At 36.6% G+C, this 22,233-nt stretch overlaps 3 protein-coding genes and 1 pseudogene across 6 annotated transcripts; 3 read left to right on the top strand and 1 right to left on the bottom strand.

The window, feature by feature from the left end:
- The first annotated feature begins 130 nt into the window (after window positions 1-130).
- On the top strand, window positions 131-3,799 carry LOC141592812 (uncharacterized). Of its 2 annotated transcripts, XM_074413645.1 has the most exons (6): window positions 131-300; window positions 439-621; window positions 728-850; window positions 2,036-2,254; window positions 2,806-3,256; window positions 3,709-3,799. In XM_074413645.1, exons 2-5 carry the CDS (start codon window positions 448-450, stop codon window positions 3,253-3,255), a joined length of 966 nt encoding a protein of 321 aa, XP_074269746.1. In that variant the 5' UTR covers window positions 131-300; window positions 439-447; the 3' UTR covers window position 3,256; window positions 3,709-3,799. The 2 variants fall into 2 exon arrangements, with proteins under 2 accessions (XP_074269746.1, XP_074269745.1); XM_074413644.1 differs by lacking the exon at window positions 3,709-3,799 and having other exon boundaries at window positions 2,806-3,331.
- LOC141592818 (alpha,alpha-trehalose-phosphate synthase [UDP-forming] 1-like) lies at window positions 3,443-8,070 on the top strand (annotated as a pseudogene).
- Window positions 8,071-9,170: 1,100 nt separating this feature from the next.
- Window positions 9,171-12,555, top strand: LOC141592813 (uncharacterized). Its single transcript, XM_074413646.1, has 4 exons — window positions 9,171-9,482; window positions 9,589-9,711; window positions 10,920-11,138; window positions 11,690-12,555. The coding sequence occupies exons 1-4, from the start codon at window positions 9,309-9,311 to the stop codon at window positions 12,137-12,139; spliced, it is 966 nt and encodes a 321-aa protein (XP_074269747.1). The 5' UTR covers window positions 9,171-9,308; the 3' UTR covers window positions 12,140-12,555.
- Window positions 12,556-13,017: 462 nt separating this feature from the next.
- On the bottom strand, window positions 13,018-16,967 carry LOC141592815 (pentatricopeptide repeat-containing protein At4g18975, chloroplastic-like). 3 transcript variants are annotated; one of them, XM_074413648.1, is made up of 8 exons: window positions 16,823-16,967; window positions 15,846-15,990; window positions 15,096-15,188; window positions 14,922-14,977; window positions 14,695-14,797; window positions 14,460-14,603; window positions 14,061-14,273; window positions 13,018-13,567 (listed from the first exon to the last, which is right to left on the bottom strand). In XM_074413648.1, exons 2-8 carry the CDS (start codon window positions 15,906-15,908, stop codon window positions 13,379-13,381), a joined length of 861 nt encoding a protein of 286 aa, XP_074269749.1. In that variant the 5' UTR covers window positions 15,909-15,990; window positions 16,823-16,967; the 3' UTR covers window positions 13,018-13,378. The 3 variants fall into 3 exon arrangements, with proteins under 3 accessions (XP_074269749.1, XP_074269750.1, XP_074269751.1); XM_074413649.1 differs by having other exon boundaries at window positions 15,846-15,971; XM_074413650.1 differs by having other exon boundaries at window positions 15,846-15,944.
- Window positions 16,968-22,233: the final 5,266 nt, after the last annotated feature.

The raw sequence follows: 22,233 nt of genomic DNA, 5'->3' as shown, positions 1-22,233 counted from the left end.
ACTCCTATTTAGTTAGCCGACGAGTCAAGTGAGTCATGCCACAAGCAACACAAATATGAGAGATATCAATCGAAGTTGCTATATAGACTTCTTTCGTAACTCTCTCAAATACGGAGTAAAAAATTGTATTTGTAATTGTATCCTTGTGAAAAAAGGAAACTTGGAAGAGTGAAAGTTGAGATATTTGCCGATAAATTACAATAAAATATCATACGATTACGCACTTCACGAGTCACGACCCATAAACCCTCAATCACTCTATCCCTCCGCAATTTCTCCCCTCTTCGTTTTTGTCTACAGGTTAGATTCTAATCTTCTATATTTATTTGATTTGATTTTGTTTATCTTAGATTGTTTTTTAATTAATCTAATTTATTACTAAATCCCAATGTTTTTTAATTAATCTAATTTATTAATCTAATTTATTACGTTTTCCAGAAGCAAAAAATGCTAGAGAAAAAGTACGGATTAATAATTAGGGCTCCGAAAACCCAACAAAAAACCCAATTAACCCGACAACCAATCCCCAAACCCGCCGGATTTTTCGATGACGATGATGATGATGATAACGTCGAAAACGAAATTTCACGCCAAGCTTCCAAGAACAAATCCCTAAAAGATGTAATTTCCTCCCTTTTTGATTAATTTCATCTGTTGTTGATTTTGATTTGATTCAATAATTAGGTCATCTGGGTACTAATTATTTGTTGTTAATTGAATTGGGTAGGTTGAAGAACAGCATAAGAAGGCATTGGAAGAAGATCCATCAGTATTTGATTATGATGGGGTTTATGACAATATGAAAAATCAAATTGTTAAACCCAAAGTAAAGGAACGCGAGCAGCGTGAGGTTTGTTTGCTTTAATATTGTTATTTTTTTTTTTGCAAATTTAGGGTTTTTATGTTGATGTTTTGTTTTGGTGAATCGTTTAATTAATTACTGATTTTTGTTTTTAATAGCATTAGTTAATATTAATTATGGGTAGAATTTTGGTAAATTATAAGTTGGTTGAATGAATACGGGTTAATTATATTAGAATATAGGTGAATTGGTAGTTGCAGTGCTGGATTTGCGCTTTTCGCGAATATTTTTTGGTAGTTTTGATTGATCAACTGTGTGATTTGTAGTATTGGAATCTGGGTTTGAGTGATTTTGATGTCAATACCGTGGTAAAGCCTTATCCTAATTGTGTTTTTGGGTGTTTTGATCTGTGTTGTAATCTATCTTGACTGTGTAGCAGCTCTCGTGCATCCAGTCTAGCATTCTAGGATCTATGTGGAGGTGCATTATCATCTTCCAAATATGGAGTATCCGTCGTATACCCTATCTCAGTGGCCCGCCTAGTGATTTTGATGTCTAAAGCCTGATAAACCCTATGTTTCACGGTTGCACTATGCTTGATGCATATTTATTACGGTGGTAGAAGGGTGGGTGTTATTCCTACAACACATTTGATGCACAATATTACAACCACTTGCTTAATTCTTGATCTTGTCAGAAATTTGATGGGTAAAATTCCCAACCTGTGTTGGTCATGACTACATAGTGTGCGCTAATGGTGAACTATGAGGTCTGTTAGGTCTCCTGCAGTTTAAGGATAATTATACTACTCCGTCAGTTTTATTCTTTGGGTTGCCTCATTTGAAATTTTGAAGCTACTTAGATTAGTGTACTATTCTGTCATCATTCCATAGTGTGTGTGAATGGTGGTGGACTATGAGGTCTGTTAGGTCTCCTGCAGTTCGAGGATAATTGTACTACTATGTCAGTTTTATTCTCGTTACCAACTTCTTAGATTATTGTACTACTATGTCGGTTTCATTCTTTGGGCTGCCTCGTTTGAAGCTACTTAGATTACTATTCTGTCAGTTTTTCCCTTTGCCTCCACTGTGTGTTTCATTGACCTCATTCTCAACCTCCCCTCATCTTCATGTACTAGTATTTAACCACTTGCCGTGTCTTTGTTAAGTTGTGCTGTTGGGATATAGATATTTTTCTGCAGTAGTACTAACTGGTCATACTTTGAACTTTCAGTCAAAATACATTGCACTGTTGAAAGAAAAGGCTAAACTACGAGAACGAGAACATGAGGTGGTTTATGAGAGGAAGCTTGCTAAAGAAAGAAGCAAAGACGACCATCTTTATGCAGATAAAGATAAGTTTCTTACCAGTGCTTACAAAAGGAAGCTTGCAGAGAAAGAACAATGGGAGAGGGAAGAACGCTTGCGTCAACTTCGAGAAGAGCGTGATGATGTAAGTCTTTTGCATCCTTTTCTTATATTTGCCTGGAAATTCTCCTTGCTCTATTGGTTATTACTGCATATAATTAACTATGTGAAACCGACCCCTGCAATCTTTCTGTCATTTAGTATGCTATACCTTTAGGCTTTATCTATCATACTACAATTTAAAATATTCTGCTAATCTGCAGTTATCGGTCTTCATCGTTTGATTTAAAGACAGCCCTTTAACTTACGTACAGTCAACTTACGTTTAGTAAGAAAAGGATGCAAAAGACTTACATCATCACGCTAAGTGAACAGGAATGGAATTGACAATGGCGTACAGTCAACTTACGTTTAGTAAGTTAGTAGCTAAGTGAACTCAGTTACGTGATAAGATGAGTCATTTCACTTACATGGTACACCTCCAAGGCCTCCGTCTTTCCTCGCATCTCACCCTTTGCTAAATAGTAAATAGGTCCATTCAAATTTTCCATGAATGAGTTAAAAGTTAAAACTGCTGAAAACCCCAGACTTTTCTTAGATGCTAATATTATCCGTATTTGCTTCTAAATCATGCAGGTGACGAAGAAGACTGACATCACAGATTTTTACTTCAATCTTGCCAAAAATGTTGCATTTGGAGCTGCCGATAAACACGAGGTAAACAAGCCAGAGAGGCCGGAAAAAGAAATAGGATCCACCAGCAAAGAGATGAAGAAATCAGACGCAGATGCCGATAAACCAGCTTCTGATGCGGGTAAACCAGCTTCTGCTACTCTACATAAAGATCATCAATCCACCAGCCGGAGATCAGAAGATAGACGTCAAGATGAAGCTTCTCCTGCTCCCCCGAAAAGCCCTGAGTCAGCCCATATTCCTGATACTTCCGACCCCCCAGTGGAACCACCATCTAACGATCAGCCAAAGCAAGATCATCACAAGAAAAATGAAGATGCTCTTGCTGCTGCCAAAGAAAGATTCCTTGCCAGGAAAAAAGCTAAAGTCGTGGATAGTTTCTCTATATTCTGATGTACATTTGGCCTCGCCTTGGTTGCAATACTCAACTAAATTTAGAGTTTTCTCGCCTTGGTTGCATTACTCAACTGCATTTCCTTTTTTGTCCCTGTATCCCAATTTCACCTTTTTACATGTTATCTCTCTCTAAAATGCAAAACAAAACTAGTTTTGTTCCACAAAATACTAATTTGAAAAATCGAAGTTTTTTTACAAAAATATTGTGTCTGATCATGTGCATAGGGCTCACCATTGCCTTGTTGCCAACTCTTAGTGCCTTGTTTTCAAAACTAAGACTGCAAATGTGCAATATATGTGAATCATTCAAACTTGGGATTATTTGTGATGCATATCAGCATATGTATCTTAACTTACGATCACTAATCTTGTATCACCCAAACATCCAATCATTAGCATCAGTGTATCCACAAATATGGCATCTAGTGATTGGTGGATTTTCCCTTGTAGGTTTCACACATATGACTATGCAAGACACTTTGTTAGTGCTTGTACTAGAATCCTGGGAGTAGAAGGTACACTTGAAGGAGTAGACAATCAAGGCAGACTTACAAGAGTTGCAGCGGTAAGCTGATGATGATTCTGCATTTTTTTTTTTTTTTTTCATATTCCTTAATACAAGGTGAAGGAAGTGGAGGATCACACCAGGGAAAACTATTACAGACATGTATTCTAGTTATTTTAAGAGTAGATGCTATTTTCCTAAACCTGCTGATCTTGATGATTCTTCTCTCTCTGCTAACTGTGTCAATGCAGTTTCCTGTTGGGATAGATTCAGAGCGGTTCACTCGAGCTCTTGAGCTTCAACAGGTGCAAGATTACATGAAGGATTTGAGACAGAGGTTTGCTGGACGAAAGGTTGGTGCACAAGACATCTATCTAGGTTGGAATCCCTAGTTCTGCTTTCCATCTGTCCTAGGATCTGTGTCAGATCAACTGTAGCACAAGCTTTGTTACTTGACATTTCATAATTAATCTCATACCTGTCTTATACGAGCCAAGTGACATGGGGCTGACACTTAGATACCTCTTTTTAAGCCAGAATATGGGTGTTTTTCATAAAATAGACAAGTCCGACACTAGGACACGCAGTCTGATACGTCTAACTCAGTAACATAATGCACTAGTCAATGATAAAGAATTGTTTCATGACGTCGAAATGTTCCATGTTGAGACCATTGAAGTGAAAATTAGGTATAATATGTTGTTTGTACCAATTTTGTAGTCGTATTTCCCTAATCAACCCTATTTTAGGCGAAATATGTAGCTTAGCATGAGACTGGTGGAGTGATATTTGACTGTTTCCTTATTGTTATAGAGGAATCCTCAGAAAACACCAGGTTATGAGACTAATGCTTTCTAGTCAATTCATTTTTTTTAATATACCAGGTTATGTTAGGCGTTGATCGTCTAGACATGATTAAAGGTATTCCTCAGAAAATACTTGCTTTTGAGAAGTTTCTGGAGGAAAATCCAGATTGGTGTGATAAAGTAGTCCTGTTGCAAATTGCTGTGCCGACAAGAACTGACGTTCCTGAATGTACGCACTTACTTATCTTTCTCATTTTATTCTTAAAACTTACTTTAATGCTGTTATTTGTTGGTTATCTGTATACCTAAGTCAGTGGTGTTGTGTGAGAATGAAATTACATGGGGTGGGAACGGCTTTACAGTCCATTACGTTGTATAGTGTCGTGATTTGTAATTTCCAATTGACCTTTCTTGATAATTTTGGCCTTTTAAGTCTAATTTGTGCTCTGGATATTGATTTTACCAGATCAAAAGCTTACAAGCCAGGTTCATGAAATTGTTGGACGCATCAATGGCAGATTCGGATCTCTTACATCTGTCCCTATACATCACCTGGTCTGTGTTTCACAAAAACAGCTCTAAACTCGTGCATTCATTTTTCGTGTGTCTGATTGATTACCAAGTTTTTATTATTTAATTTTCTGCAGGATAGATCTCTTGACTTCACTGCATTATGTGCACTGTATGCTGTTACTGGTAATTTTTTGACATACGCATCATCCAAGCATATATAACACGTAACTAATGAGTAAATCGGTCATTAAAGTACTCGTGATGCTAGATGTTGCACTTGTCACTTCTCTAAGGGATGGCATGAATTTGGTGAGTTATGAATTTGTGGCTTGCCAGGCTTCAAAGAAAGGGGTTCTCATTCTAAGTGAGGTATGACTTGCTTTCATTTCATTTTCCTGTTAATTTTTGAAGAACCGTGTTTTTATTTTCATTTTTGCGGTTTTTAATTCTTTGCAGTCACTTTAGTTTGCTGGTGCGGCACAGTCTCTTGGCGCTGGAGCTATTTTAGTGAACCCATGGAATATTTCAGAGGTTGCTATTTCGATCCATTATGCATTAAATATGCCGAGTGATGAAAGAGAAAAGAGACACCAACTTAACTACGAGTATGTGACAAATCATACTGATCGGGAGTGGGCAGGGATATTTGTCAGGTATGTCGAATGATGTTTTTGTTGTTATTTTGGAAGACATTATAGGCTGAACTAAAATTACTTATTTTCATGCTGCCTCGTGAACCAGTGAACTAATCGGAACTACAGTCGAAGCTCAAGTACATACAACACAAGTTCGACCATCGCTTCAAGTTAGCCTTGCTACAGAGAATTACTCTCGGTCTGACCACAGACTGCTCGTTCTGGTAATCTATTTTTTCCGTCCTTGATCTTTTCATTGTTTCTTGCAGAACTGACCTGAACCGAATGGCCCTTTAGCCTGATCTAGATGGAACTATGCCGACAATTTTTTTCTTTCATATTGATGTCACATGGTTTTCTTTGTGTTTCTAACACAAGGGTAAGGCTGTGTACATCGGACCCCCCCCTTACCCCGCAATTTGCGGGAGCCATTGAGGCACTGGGGTAATGTTGTTGTTGTTGTTGTTGTTGTATTGATGTCACATGGTTTAATCGCAGGGTTTCAATGCAACACTGACCCAATCAGTCAAAACTAAAGGCACAACCTGCAATCTAATTAAGGACATGGAGCTTAACTTGCACCCAGAGCTACATGACGCATTGAGAAAGATTAGTAATGACCCAAACACAACAACACTTGTGATGAGTGGAAGCGTCAGAGACGTCCTTGATGAGGTTCTCTTCTCTTCTCTGTTCGTGTTGGCTTCTATTTTGGTTTATTTGAGCTGATTCATTTCTATTGCAGAATTTCAGTGGCTATAATCTATGGTTGGCAGCTGAAAATGGTATTTTTCTGCGTCACACAAACGGTGATTGGATGACAACCATGCCAGAATGCGTCAACCTGGAATGCGTAGACAGCATTAAGGTAAACCGAATACTCCCTCTGTTCCTTTTATATACTCCTCATTGACTTTGGTGGTCTAACGATATCGACTCTGACTGGCATTTTAGATGTTTCGATAAATTAAACTTGTCAAAGTTGATATCAGCGTTCATGAATTTTTTCCAGTGTCACCACCTCTTAGTAGTTCTGCTCTTTTGTCAGCATGTTTTCGAGTATTTCACAGTGAGAACTCCGCGTTCCTATTTTGAGCATCGTGATACTTCACTTCTATGGAGCTTCAAATATGCAGGTATTAAGCAGAATGTCTAGCCTAATGGCATAGAATCTGTTATTTTGTCTTTCGTACCTGTATCCAACACTCTGCACTCGGATATGTGGTTACGAGTCATACAGACTCATGTTAGATACTTATGTCTGTGTACAAGTGACATAGCATACAGTTAGTTAAGTTTATCGTTCCCCACTTTAATCGGATAGCTTTCACTGATTTACTGACATTGAGTTCGGGAGAATCCAGGCAAGGGACCTGTTGCAACAACTGTTGAAGTCCGAGCAGCAGGAGTAACAAAGGTCTGAAAGTTGTGGCCGTTAATGTTACTGCAACATTTCGTCTTTTTGGAACACCTTGCATTACATTTGTTGATTGCCACTTATGTTAAGCCGACTTCTGCAGGGCGTGGCCATGGATCGCATTCTAGGGGAAATAGTTCACCAGAAAGGCATTAACAAACCTATCGATTATGTCTTATGCATTGGACATTTCCTTGGAAAGGTTCGCCCACCACCATAGCATTTTGCACAATATCTATTAAGTTTCCGAGTCATATTGTATAATTTGCTCAGTGTCTTGCGCTCGTACTGATTACAACGTGAAACGTGTATCAGGATGAAGACATCTATTCATTTTTCGAGCCAGAATTGCCTGTCGAATCACCAGTACTATCAAAAGCCAAGGCAATAGATGCGGTTAGGATGACATCGCCGACCTACAAAAGTGGGATCAAATCATTTATGGGGTCACATAGAACTAATGTAACTCATTTCCAAGCTAAACCACGCGCTAATGTGCCGCCTGCATTATATGATGAGGGTGTTTCTGTACTAGATCTCCAAAGTGACAACTACTTCTCGTGTGCTGTCGGAAGAAAGCATTCAAATGCCCGCTATCTTCTGGGTTCATCCGAGGATGTTGTTTTGCTTATGAAAGGACTCGCCGAGGTTTCATCACCCTGCCTCAACCATGCTGCCTGATTAGAGTTTAGGACAGGTTATTAGGGTGCATTTTTGTGTACATTTCGTACAGGATACATTCTTTTATTGATTCTTTGCCACTAATGAAAATGGTTATTCGACTCGTCTCTGATTACAGCTTCTAAGTTTTGGGTAAAAGAGCTGTAATATCTAGCTTCAGAGTTCAGGGTAGAGATTGTAGTATTGTACATGTATTTTAACGGACAAATACATTTTTTGATCGAATGACAAAATTATAGAAGATTATTCTCGAAACATGTGGTAACATTTACTGCAAGTGCATAAAACGGTTTTATACAAGTATTTGTGTTTTAAACAAAGTCGTGAACAAGATTTGAAGAATTTGCTTCAACTAATTGGGTTTTTATACTTGAATAAATTAAAGTTTAGTTTAGTCACCAGTCTTCATGTGACTTGTTGGTTGAGACACTAGTGCATCAACCTCAATTCCCAGGTTCAAGGCTTGGTATGCACATTAATGTGTAGGAGATGATGATGATGATGAAATGATAATGATAACAAAAATAATAAATGAGGTATTTCCAAATACCTCCCTTTTGGCAATCGAGAGAATCAGAGTTCTATTTTTATATACTGTTAAATGTCGAAAATTCCCAAAAAAAATTATTTATTTATTTGAGAGAGGGTTAAAGTTGATATAAATGAAAAACGTATACAAGGATAATACACATAATCAATATAAATACCCCTAATCGTATCTATCGAAGTGGTACTATGGTCTATGACCCATTTGCCAAAATGTCGGATCTAGCGTATACATTCCTTAATGATTGTAACTGAACATGGTTATTGGTTGGATTCAAATCGAGTTGACTTGGATGTGGTTAGAGTTAACCAACGTGGCCAGCCAGCCAGCTCGACTCGACTCATAGGCACGCAACATAAGGCCCAACTTTGCTAGCATAACACAATTTGCCTCCAACTCAAGCGGGGTCCTTATCAAAGTCTCCCAGTCAAGCTCGCCGGGGGCCATTAAAACAAAAGGCCTATTTAGGCCGGGCTTGAGCCAGACACAAGGGAGCCCGACCCCTCCCCTTCCTTATGGCCTAACCACACTATCCCGACCAATTTGTGGCTGGTTTGGCTCGGTCCGTACCAACCAGGCCCCGTTAGGCACCTTTCAATGTGGTCCTTGGTTAACCCACTTGACCGACTCTAAGCTGGCCCGTGAGGGCCAGTCAAGTCGAGTCGACTCAAGCCTAACCATGAACATGCCCGTGATTAGACTAGCCGAGCGAGTTAGATCATTTTTGCTTTTTAAAAAATTAATGATAGACCAAAAAGTCCGACCCTAAACCATATTTAGTTAGCCGACGAGTCAAGTGAGCCATGCCACAAGCAACACAAATATCAATCAAAGTTACTCTCTCAAATACGGAGTAAGAAATTGTATTTGTAATTGTATTTAATTAATCTAATTAAACACTTTATTACTAAATCTCCAGTTTCCTCTTGTTTTCCAGAAGCAAAAAATGCAAGAGAAAAAGTACGGATTAATAATTAGGGCTCCAAAAACCCAACAAAAAACCCAATTAACCCGACAACCAATCCCCAAACCCGCCGGATTTTTCGATGACGATGATGATGATGATAACGTCGAAAACGAAATTTCACGCCAAGCTTCCAAGAACAAATCCCTAAAAGATGTAATTTTCTCCCTTTTTGATTAATTTCATCTGTTGTTGATTTTGATTTGATTCAATAATTAGGTCATCTGGGTACTAATTATTTGTTGTTAATTGAATTGGGTAGGTTGAAGAACAGCATAAGAAGGCATTGGAAGAAGATCCATCAGTATTTGATTATGATGGGGTTTATGATGATATGAAAAATCAAATTGTTAAACCCAAAGTAAAGGAACGCGAGCAGCGTGAGGTTTGTTTGCTTTAATATTGTTATTTTTTTTTTTTTGCAAATTTAGGGTTTTTATGTTGATGTTTTGTTTTGGTGAATCGTTTAATTAATTACTGATTTTTGTTTTTAATAGCATTAGTTAATATTAATTATGGGTAGAATTTTGGTAAATTATAAGTTGGTTGAATGAATACGGGTTAATTATATTAGAATATAGGTGAATTGGTAGTTGCAGTGCTGGATTTGCGCTTTTCGCGAATATTTTTTGGTAATTTTGACTGATCAACTGTGTGATTTGTAGTATTGGAATCTGGGTTTGAGTGATTTTGATGTCAATACCGTGGTAAAGCCTTATCCTACTTGTGTTTTTGGGTGTTTTGATCTGTGTTGTAATCTATCTTGGTACTCTGGACTGTGTAGCAGCTCTCGTGCATCCAGTCTAGCATTCTAGGATCTATGTGGAGGTGCATTATCATCTTCCAAATATGGAGTATCCGTCGTATACCCTATCTCAGTGGCCCGCCTAGTGATTTTGATGTCTAAAGCCTGATAAACCCTATGTTTCACGGTTGCACGATGCTTGATGCATATTTATTACGGTGGTAGAAGGGTGGGTGTTATTCCTACAACACATTTGATATACAATATTACAACCACTTGCTTAATTCTTGATCTTGTCAGAAATTTGATGGGTAAAATTCCCAACCTGTGTTGGTCATGACTACATAGTGTGCGCTAATGGTGAACTATGAGGTCTGTTAGGTCTCCTGCTGTTTAAGGATAATTATACTACTCCGTCAGTTTTATTCTTTGGGTTGCCTCATTTGAAATTTTGAAGCTACTTAGATTAGTGTACTATTCTGTCATGATTCCATAGTGTGTGTGAATGGTGGTGGACTGTGAGGTCTGTTAGGTCTCCTGCAGTTCGAGGATAATTGTACTACTATGTCAGTTTTATTCTTTGGGCTGCCTCGTTAGTCGTTACCAACTTCTTAGATTATTGTACTACGGTTTCATTCTTTGGGCTGCCTCGTTTGAAGCTACTTAGATTACTATTCTGTCAGTTTTTCCCTTTGCCTCCACTGTGTGTTTCATTGACCTCATTCTCAACCTCCCCTCATCTTCATGTACTAGTATTTAACCACTTGCCTTGTCTTTGTTAAGTTGTGCTGTTGGGATATAGATATTTTTCTGCAGTAGTACTAACTGGTCATACTTTGAACTTTCAGTCAAAATACATTGCACTGTTGAAAGAAAAGGCTAAACTACGAGAACGAGAACATGAGGTGGTTTATGAGAGGAAGCTTGCTAAAGAAAGAAGCAAAGACGACCATCTTTATGCAGATAAAGATAAGTTTCTTACCAGTGCTTACAAAAGGAAGCTTGCAGAGAAAGAACAATGGGAGAGGGAAGAACGCTTGCGTCAACTTCGAGAAGAGCGTGATGATGTAAGTCTTTTGCATCCTTTTCTTATATTTGCCTGGAAATTCTCCTTGCTCTATTGGTTATTACTGCATATAATTAACTATGTGAAACCGACCCCTGCAATCTTCCTGTCATTTAGTATGTTATACCTTTAGGCTTTATCTATCATACTACAATTTAAAATATTCTGCTAATCTGCAGTTATCGGTCTTCATCGTTTGATTTAAAGACAGCCCTTTAACTTACGTACAGTCAACTTACGTTTAGTAAGAAAAGGATGCAAAAGACTTACATCATCACGCTAAGTGAACAGGAATGGAATTGACAATGGCGTACAGTCAACTTACGTTTAGTAAGTTAGTAGCTAAGTGAACTCAGTTACGTGATAAGATGAGTCATTTCACTTACATGGTACACCTCCAAGGCCTCCCTCTTTCCTCGCATCTCACCCTTTGCTAAATAGTAAATAGGTCCATTCAAATTTTCCATGAATGAGTTAAAAGTTAAAACTGCTGAAAACCCCAGACTTTTCTTAGATGCTAATATTATCCGTATTTGCTTCTAAATCATGCAGGTGACGAAGAAGACTGACATCACAGATTTTTACTTCAATCTTGCCAAAAATGTTGCATTTGGAGCTGCCGATAAACTCGAGGTAAACAAGCCAGAGAGGCCGGAAAAAGAAATAGGATCCACCAGCAAAGAGATGAAGAAATCAGACGCAGATGCCGATAAACCAGCTTCTGATGCAGGTAAACCAGCTTCTGCTACTCTACATAAAGATCATCAATCCACCAGCCGGAGATCAGAAGATAGACGTCAAGATGAAGCTTCTCCTGCTCCCCCGAAAAGCCCTGAGTCAGCCCATATTCCTGATACTTCCGATCCCCCAGTGGAACCACCATCTAACGATCAGCCAAAGCAAGATCATCACAAGAAAAATGAAGATGCTCTTGCTGCTGCCAAAGAAAGATTCCTTGCCAGGAAAAAAGCTAAAGTCGTGGATAGTTTCTCTATATTCTGATGTACATTTGGCCTCGCCTTGGTTGCAATACTCAACTAAATTTAGAGTTTTCTCCCCTTGGTTGCAATACTCAACTCATTATCCAAGTCAAGGATTGATTACTGAATTTACTGGTGATGTGTTGAAAATCACTGCGGTTGTACTTCGCTCTGTAGTCACAGTACTCAGTAGTAATACCTCAGTGTCTTGGACATTTCCTTGGAAAGGTTCGCCCACCACCGTAGCATTTTCTTAAGTTTCCGAGTCATATTGTATAATTACCTCAGTGTCTTGCGCTCTTACTGATTACAATGAGAAATGTGTATCAGGATGATTAGACTTTAGGACAGGTTGTTAGGGTGCATTTTTGTGTAGTTTTCGTACAGGATACATTCTTTTATTGATTCTTTGCCGCTAATGAAAGTGGTTATTCGACTCGTCTCTGCTTACAGCTTCTATGTTTTTTGGGTAAAAGAGCTGTAATATTTAGTTTCTTCTGTCAGTGTAGTGTACATGTATATTAACGGACAAATACATCTTTTGATCGAATGACAAAATTATAGAAGGTTATTCTCGAAACATGTGGTAAAATTACTGTAAGTCTGTAAGTGCATAAACCGGTTTTATACAAGTATTTGTGTTTTAAACGAAGTCGTCAACAAGATCTGGAGAATTTGCTTCAACTAATTGGGTTGGGTTTTTATACTTGAATAAACTAAAGTAGTAACATTTAGTCACCAGTCTCCATGTGACTTGTTGGTTGACACACTAGTGTCTCAACCGCAATTCTCAAGTTCAAGGCTCGGTATGCACATTAATGTGCAGGAGATGGAGATGGAGATGATGATGATATGATAATGATAACAAAATAACAAATGAGGTATTTCCAAATACCTCCCTTTTGGCAATCGAGAGAATCAGAGTTCTATTTTTATACTGTTAAATGTCGAAAATTCCCAAAAAAATAACAAATATTTTTATTTGAGAGAGGGTTAAAGTTGATAAATGAAAAACGTATACAAGGAAAATACACAATCAATATAAATACCCCTAATCGTATCTATCGAAGTGGTACTATGGTCTATGACCCATTTGCCAAAATGTCGGATTTAGCGTATACATACATCAATAACATCATACATGCAGTTCCGGATTTGATCCAGCCTTGTATAGAACAATATTCCCGCGTTGCATTATATTTCAATGGTCAGAACTCACGAGCTTGAGCGAATATCAGCATATGTACATGGGAACATTTAATCACAAGGTTGGATCTCTTCTCACTTTGACCCTTTCTCCTTTAAAGTGAATATACTTCCATTTACACCCGTATCTTTCAAGAACCAAACGTTTCTTGTCTGCTTGATTGAGTTTTTCAAAGGCTCGGGCTACTCTCCTCACTGTATCTTCATCAGGTCGAACACCTAGTTCTTCCATGTCTGCAAAAACCTGATTTTTCCAAGTGCAACTCGTTAGAAACTAATACCGGGGAAGTTACTATGTCCAACACTCCAACCTACATTCCAGATTTACTGCCCTCTTTTTTCTTCGGTAATCAACCAATGTCGACTTTTATTAGCATTTTTGCTTGATAGTATAGATACAATGTAAAGTTTGACATGTTTGATTTAGTAAAACAACAATTTTCTAAATTATCATTTGAAAAACTTGTAACTATCTGTCAAAAATTTTGAAAAATCTGTCAAAAACTCAAAATTGACACATTATAAACACTAACATCGAAAAGACAGAAGAAAGCTAAACTAAGGCTTCTCCAGTGCATTCAGTAAACTTTAAACCCAATTGCGAGCACTAGGCTATAAACGTAACTAGACATAGTTTAAATAGATAGGATTTTCGAAAGACATGTTGCATTTCGTTACAGATGTATTAAATTACGGAAATAGATAAAATTTCGTTAAAGACATGAGTTTCTCATTACCTCTATAATTTTATCAGGCAGATCATGATGAAGATATAGAGATGTCATTCTAGAGAACAATTTCTTTGAGATAGAACGAGTATGGGTGTGCAGAATCATGTTCCACAGCGATGCAGCTTCGTCAATTCTCCCCAGCTCATCAAACGCCAATAGAACCGAGTCGTATGTTCCCATTGTTGTACCTTGACCCTTACTCAACATCCACTTGGCAACCTATTAGCATCATAATAAGTACATGATCTAGCTTTAGCATGATAGGAGACTCCATGATCATCGACATTCAAGTTAATGGTGGTTGAAAAACAACTATGGAGCATGATACAACCCTGGAAGACGAAGTTTTTAACAAAAGAATATACAAAAAAAAAAAAACTTGAGAACTAAATATACGGGTCATACCTGAATCAAACGCAACCATTGCTTCTTGTCTCTCAAGATTTTCAGAGCCTTAGCTGCAGCAATCGATGGAAACTCCAGCTCCCATGCGATCCATTCGTCAAGCGCTTGATAAACAGCCTCTTTTTCATTAGGTAGTTTGCCAACCTGTAAAGGCAAATAACGGTGTGAAAAACCTCCAAAAAACGATGAAGTATACTTCATGCTTCTATCTTAACATAGGAATCCAAAAACTTACAGTTCGAACTAAATTCATCGCCTTTTGACCAGACCCTGCAGAATCTTTACTTTTCCACAAATGATGCTCTCTCTTCCCTGACTTCTTGACAGTATTAACAGATCTTCAAGAGAAAAAAATCGTCTTATGTATTCAAGCAACATATTGACAGTATTAACAGATCTTCACATCTTCACTAGAGTAGAAAATGAAGGAATTGACGAAAAGCGTGAAGCAGAAAAGCTCACTTCTCAATTGCACGAGAAGAAGACAAAGACCGTCGAACAATTGGGTTGGAGCAACACTGGTCATGGAAAGATACAAAACTATTCCATTAGCACACGAGTAGCTAATATTTCAGAATGTATTAAACCTGTACGAGTATAATCAATTAGAGAATTAATAGTTTATAAGTTTCTTGCCTTTGTGCCTGTGATGGAGAACAACAAAGGCCTTTGTAGATGCATCATCCTTCGTGATATCCGCAACCCTAATCCAACTTTGCTTATCTTCGCCTATAAAGTCGAAATGAAATGAACATAAGGCAAGCATTCAATAACAATGCAGAGCAAAACACTAAGGGTGTGTTTGGATTAAAGGATTTGGAGGGAAAAGAAAGGGAGGGAGAGTAGAGGATTTAAAATCCTTTGTTTGGATAGTAAATGAGGGTGGAGGTAAATGGAGGGGAAGAGATTTGGAGGGATTCAATTTCCCTCCTCCATGCCTAATCAAAATCTTTCCACAATAGGCAAGATTTGGAGGGAAATTGTATCCAAACACCCACACTCGATTCCCCCTCCCCTTCCCTTCTCTCCCTTTCCATTCCCTCCTTCCCCCTCCCCTCCCTTTCCCTCCATTTTTACTATCCAAACAAGGGAAAGGGAGGGGAGGGGAAAGGGAGAGAAGGGAAGAGGAGGGGAGGGAGAATGGGTGTATGTGTTTGGAGACAATTTCCCTCCAAATCTTGCCTATTGTAGTATTGTGGAGAGATTTTGATTAGGCTTGGAGGAGGGAAATTGGATCCCTCCAAATCTCTCCCCCTCCATTTCCCTCTACCGTCATTCCCTATCCAAACAAGGGATTTTTAATCCCCTACTCTCACTTCCTTTCTTTTCCCTCCAAATCTCTCAATCCAAACACACCCTAAAAAGACAAAGTACTGTGTGGAAAACCTGATCTAAGGAAATGTTGCGAAAGCCGAGGAAAACCAGGTTTCTGCTACAATTAACAATCATCTTCTATTCTCTCATTGCCAACACAGCTTCACAATTCTACAAATGTTTAAAAGGGATGAACTTCTGCACCGAGTGTTTGCGTCTGTAAGTATATTTTGTAATGCATAAGGAAACCATGCCTCAATCATCAACTAAATCATACGGAGTAATTCGTAATATCCAATAGAAAGACACCAAATTTATGATTTTAACATAAATAAGAACACTGCCCAGGTAGAAACATCCTTAAGATTCATTCAAAAGGCGCTTAAACCTTGGACTAAATCTCAGCTGAAGCTGAGCTCAAGTTCGGTTCAGCTCAGTTCAGTTAGTTTACATCCAAAAGAACAAGGCCTTAGATTGGTGGAATTATGATTCAAAGAGCATAGAGGGTAAAAATAAACTGGATGACATGTTCATGTTGAGCATTCCAAGTGTTTGACGAAATGCCTCAACGAACTACGAACGCTCAAAATGACATTATTGCATTTGATTTCCAAAATTCACGAAGATATCACATTACTTGAACAAAAATCAGACAAACCTAAGAACACCCACTTCAAAATCCCAACTAGGGAGCCTACCCATATCACAAAATTGGAAATTTGAAAAATTGAGTACTGAACTGACAAAACCCAAATTCTTGTTTAAGACGGGTTTATCCGTATTATACTTAAAATGGGTCAAATAGGATAGATAAAACAAAAGCATAATGCCCGGGGACTACGACTAGCAAAAATTTTGTCCTATCTATACAAGCGAGCTACTATTTGACTTTTTTTTTTTTTTTTTTGAGTAGCTACTATTTGACTTTTTTTAATCTTAATACGGATAATTGTTGCCGGAAATGATTACTATGTAGGTCCAATAATTGGATTGCAAAATAAAATTGAAAAATTGAGACGATAAATTGAAACAAGAGTGAAGAGGCATACCAGTGGAGGAGCGGGTGTTAGTATTGGCGCGAAACGTGTGGCTGCCTATGTTGTTTGTTGTATGACATACTCCGTATCATTTACGGCTCTTGTGCGCACCCTGAAACACATCCCACAGTGTTGTTGGTTCGGGTTTAATTTGGTTATTTTCGATTTATATCTCTTTATTATAAAGGTGTTAATGAGCCGAGCTTGTCTGATGAGCCCTTTATGAAGTTGGAATTGTCCGAACAAAACTCAACTTGAGTTTTGTCAAAGCTCGGCTTGACTTCGATTAAACTGATCTATAAACCCATCTCGAGCCAAACTTGACTAATGTTTAAGCCCATCCTGGGCTCCTCATCGTTGGATCATAAGCTTAGTTGGCTCTTTTTTCTATTGGTTTTTACTTTTTAGTAAAATATATATATACTCCGTATTATTTTGGCATTTGCATTAGAATTATATTATTTTTTTATAATTATCTTTGTGTTTCAATTATAATTAAGGCGTTGTTTGGTAAACAGCATATTGACCAAATTTTAGCATATTCAAGGCTTTTAGCATGTTTGATCAATCAATATGCTAATTTTAGTGTTTGGTAAACTGCATATTTGGGATCAATATGTTGTTTTACAATATGCTGCTTACCCCATCATATTGGTTAGCATATTGAAAAATAGGAAATTTTTCTCCATTTTACAAAGAAAACTAACAATCTACTAATCGTAATCTGTCAATTATCAAACACTCAAATCAATTCTGCTAATTATAATATGCTGGTCAAACCTTCTGATAAAATCTATCATTTATAATCTGCTTTTAATCTGCTTATACTAAAATTAATCCGCTATTTACCAAACAGGGCCTAAGTGTAGTTAGATTGAAAAATGAAAAAACTATAAAGAATATACAAATCAAGTTGAATTCGAGATTGAGCTCATTCTTACTGAGGCCCACCATCTTTGAGCTCACTTTTAAAGTTTTGAGATCGACCTAAGATAAACTTGGTTACATCCTTATTTCATATTATTATTTTTAGTTTCTTTGTGGACAAACTGAATGTTAAATCTTGCTTTAGGTCAACATATATATTCGTTCATTTAAATCATTTAAGCTTAATCATGATCACGTTGTATTCAGCTCGAGTCACTAATCACTTTAGGTTATCTTTTTCTATATAAAATCAACATCAAAATTCTACAAATAATCAGGTTTATCTCAAGTCAAGTCCAACTATTCTTTCAAATTTCACCAGTTAATTGAGAACTATCTCGAGTTAAGTCGAGTATATTTTGTTCACCAAATTTTCAAATTCTTTAGTGTTAAATTTTAGATAGGATCTAACACAAGTTAGATAATTATAATTTCCAACTCTATCCATTAACATTTGCATTCAAATAAAATAAGTTCAAAGGAAGAACATCACACATGGCTTACCAAGGAGAAGAAATAAACTAAAACAACTCAATAAGCCATGTGGCTCCTTTCTCACTAGCTTAGATTCATGATTTATCCTTTGACAAAATCAAGCTCAATTAGATAGTGCCACATATTAAAACTACTAGTATATTCCAAATATTAATTTATAGAATACACCTAGTGACCTAGATAACCCTCACTTAATTCAATTAGTCTTGCTGAAGACGGGTCGAAGCAAGTGACGGATAATATCACTCACAAAACGGATAGGGGGACAAGGTGGGGCACCCCCATGTGCTTCCCTCTCTCCTCTATTTGGGTCATTTGTGAGGGAAAATGGTATTCGTCACTCCAAAGTGACGGATACGTGCCGTCACAAATGAGATTTTGTGCACTTAATTACACATCACAAATTATACTATAAAACGCTCTCAAACAGTAAAACAGTTGTATTATATTAACAGATAATACATTATTAATAATAAATAAATGTATTTTTTAATAAAAATAGAACGTTTTACAATATAAAAGAGTCTTATATTATACTTGTTGCAAACTTGCAAGCACATACAATGATACAAACCATGGGCCGAAAGCAATGGTTACATAACATTACTACATTATTATGACACCTTTTCTTAATAATAGTCTACTCATTTTTCATTTATTATCCAATCAACAACAAATTCCATCTCACACTTTTTCTTTCCCATTTTACCCTTTTAAATAATATTCCCAATAATATTCTCAATTCACACACTCCTATAAATACACACCCATATTCCTCATTTCACCTCAACAAAAAAAACTCCAAACCCCTTTACTCAAAAAATATATAAATATATATTCAAGATTTCGAGCTCATGGAATTACAAGAGTCGGAAATAATGTTTTCAGATGAGTATTATTACTCATCTGATCAAAGTACCCCAATAGGGCACCACTCGTTTTCGACGTCAGACAGACGTCGAAATCGAGTGGTTAAGAAAAAGAAGGATGGAAAGAGGAACTCCTTGTCTATTCCTTTGAATATACCCAGGAGTCCCTCTTCCTCGCCTTCTTCTTCTTTTCGACACGAAAATATCGGGTTGGATTGTTTTGATGAAGATGATTTTCTGCATGGGGATGAAATGGTACCCCCTCATGTTATTGTTGATCGAAGATCACATGGATTTAATAAGAATTTTAAAGGGAAAAAGAATTTGATTCAATTTAGGAATTCTATTCTTAAATTGACAGGATTTCTTGAATCTTAGCATTTTTTTCTATAATTATTATCTACAATTTGGGTGTTTTTTTTAACTCATTTTGGAGTTTTTAGGTCTATAAAATGAGGAAATATAGAAGAAAAGTTCATATTTTTTGTTGGAGCTTTTCATTTTTGAGGATTGATATAGTTTATAGGGAAATAGGGAAAAGAGAAGACAGATAATTATAATTTGTAATTGAAGTTTACATGATTGTGGGATTTTTTTTGTGCAATCAAGATGAACAAGATTGGTATTTGCTAAATGCCATGTTATTTTTTTTTTTTTTTTTTTTTTTTTAAACTTATTGTAAGACATATATGAAATAAAACGGCATTTTGCTTTATTATATTTAAATCGTCTTAAGTTTAATACGAATATATCTTCTTAAAGAAGAGTTTGTGTCTCCATTTTACCTTAGTCCTCCCTTTACCTTCATTTCACTTAATTTTATTTAACATAAAGGGAGTTATACAAGCAATTTAATGCTGACGCCTGACGGGTTCATATCCAGTCATGAGTACCACCTATCAATTCAGAAAAATTAAGTGAAATGAAGGTTATAACTTGGAAGGTACCATTTGTGTTACTTGAGTAAAATGACAATTACTCCAAGACATAATTTTAAAATTTTGGTCAAGCCAAACAAAATAATTTGTGGGCAAATAATCAATTACTCCATTTTCTAAGAATTATCCATGTGGGAATAACTATATTTGTCATATCAAATTGGATCGGATTAATCTACTAAAATATCAACTAATATTTGAAATATAATTGATAGATTTCTATAAAAACAATATGACTACCATAAGTAAATATAAGTAACCCCTCATTATCTTATCCATGACTTCTTAAAAGTAAATTTAATATAGAGATAGTCTAATATATGTCCAACAAACATTTATATCATTTAGTTTTTTTGTGCAAAAAAAAAAAATTACCAAATTGGTATATCAATCTCATAATAAGCATATTAGTATTTAATTACAATTGTCGTTAGTTACCAAAGATGTTTTAGTCTAATAGTTAGGACATATGTCATTTGTTTACTTATTTCATTCAAAGGTGTTTACTCATTTGTTTACCATTCTAATTTGGAAATGTTTTTCATGAGTTACAAAGTACTCGTATTTGATTATCTACTGCATCTTGATCCACTTGTCATACAATAGTTATATCTACATAGGATCCCCTTCTCTTTACTTCGTCCTTGTGCCAAAACCAAAATTAAACAAATGACCGAGACAGAGAAACTCAATTTACTCAAGGAAGTAAGACGTTAATTTAAGTGTTGGGTTCCTTATGTTGATGATAACATGCCCATTTGATTTGTGTTATCTTAGTTTACCTTTTCAGGTTTATTGATCATATCAAGCATGGATTAAGAAGTGTTGAAGTTGTTAATCATCCCTTTGTAATGAGTCAAGTGTCATCTAATGTACAAGCAAGAAAGTAGAGTATATTAGAGTAATAGAAACAGTCCAGACGACTGTTGCTTTCATTAGTAAACAGCTGCTTGGATTGATTGCCACAACTCGTAAAACTTGAAGTTCCTTTTTATCTTTCAAAATGCTTTCACGTGACTCTTATTTTTCAAAGATAAAAATCAGATTTTTAATAAGGAGATGGTCTTCATTAAAGAGTGGTTTGAATTATTATTTTCAAAATGTTTCCTCTTTATGCAAATTCAACCCTTTGGTTCCTTAAGAAAACAAAGAATGCTTTTTGCCATTTTAGTGTCAACTTGTCATCATGTGACTTGTCTTTTCTCTCTTTGTTTTCTGAATTTGCAAGAGCTTTTAAGGTTATCTTTCAAACACTCTTTCTCTATTCTTACCTTTGCAAAAGAGGCCTTTTTGGTGCAAGTTTTGGATGGTTGCAAATGTCCTTCACATGTGAGGTCTTTGACCCTTCAAAACCCTAGCAACCTCTTCACTCACCTCCTCTATATAAACCGTGCCTCTCCTTCATTAAAACTCAAGACTTTTCTGAATTAATTCTTCCATCTTTGCAAATTATTTTTAAAGCTTAAAAATCGTGTTTATTTGCAAAAACCTTTAAAAGTCTTCAAGTGTCTTCAAGTTGTTACAGTCGTGGCTACTGTTACTTTTCTATACTAAACTCTCTTGCTTATGAATTGTTAATCTTGTAAAAGTTGTCCATCTCTATTCTTTGTTAAGAATGTGTTAGTGGAAACTTGATCTTATAACATTCTAAGTGTGTTAGTAGAGTTTAGGACGGAGTAGTCTTTAACTCTTGGCAACCGGAGTAGGTTGTGAGTTGGCAACCGGAGTAGGTTGCGAGTTAGCTTGTCAAAAGAACGGAGTAGTTCTTGTACTAGCTTTACAACCGGAGTAGGTTGGTGTCTTTTATTGTAAGGGTCTTTTAGTTGTCGGAGTAGATCACTAAAAGAAAGCAATAAAATGGTAGATTGGACGTAGCCACTTGAGTTTCTTGCCGAACCAATTCAAAAATCTCGTGTTCATTGTTCTACTTTATTTCCGCTGCAATTTACTTTGTTTGTTTGTCTTGCTTTGCTTAACCTTAGAAGTAACAGTTCATCATACTGTCGCATTTGGTCTGCAGTCGTATTCCACAAACTGAGACAAATAGATACAGTCAGAACGATTGTTACTTTCATACTTCAGCAAACATTCATCGTGATACTTGTTCAATCTTTCTATATTATTCAAAGTATCTTCTCATCTCTTTTATCCTCGTAACTCACTTTAATTCAATAAAGTTGAAGTTATAAAATTT

Source organism: Silene latifolia, chromosome 7, assembly GCF_048544455.1.
Source record: "Silene latifolia isolate original U9 population chromosome 7, ASM4854445v1, whole genome shotgun sequence".
Taxonomy (NCBI): Eukaryota; Viridiplantae; Streptophyta; class Magnoliopsida; order Caryophyllales; family Caryophyllaceae; genus Silene; species Silene latifolia.
The sequence above is the reverse complement of the archived record's forward strand: the minus strand, read 5'-3'. Positions and strand labels throughout refer to the sequence as shown.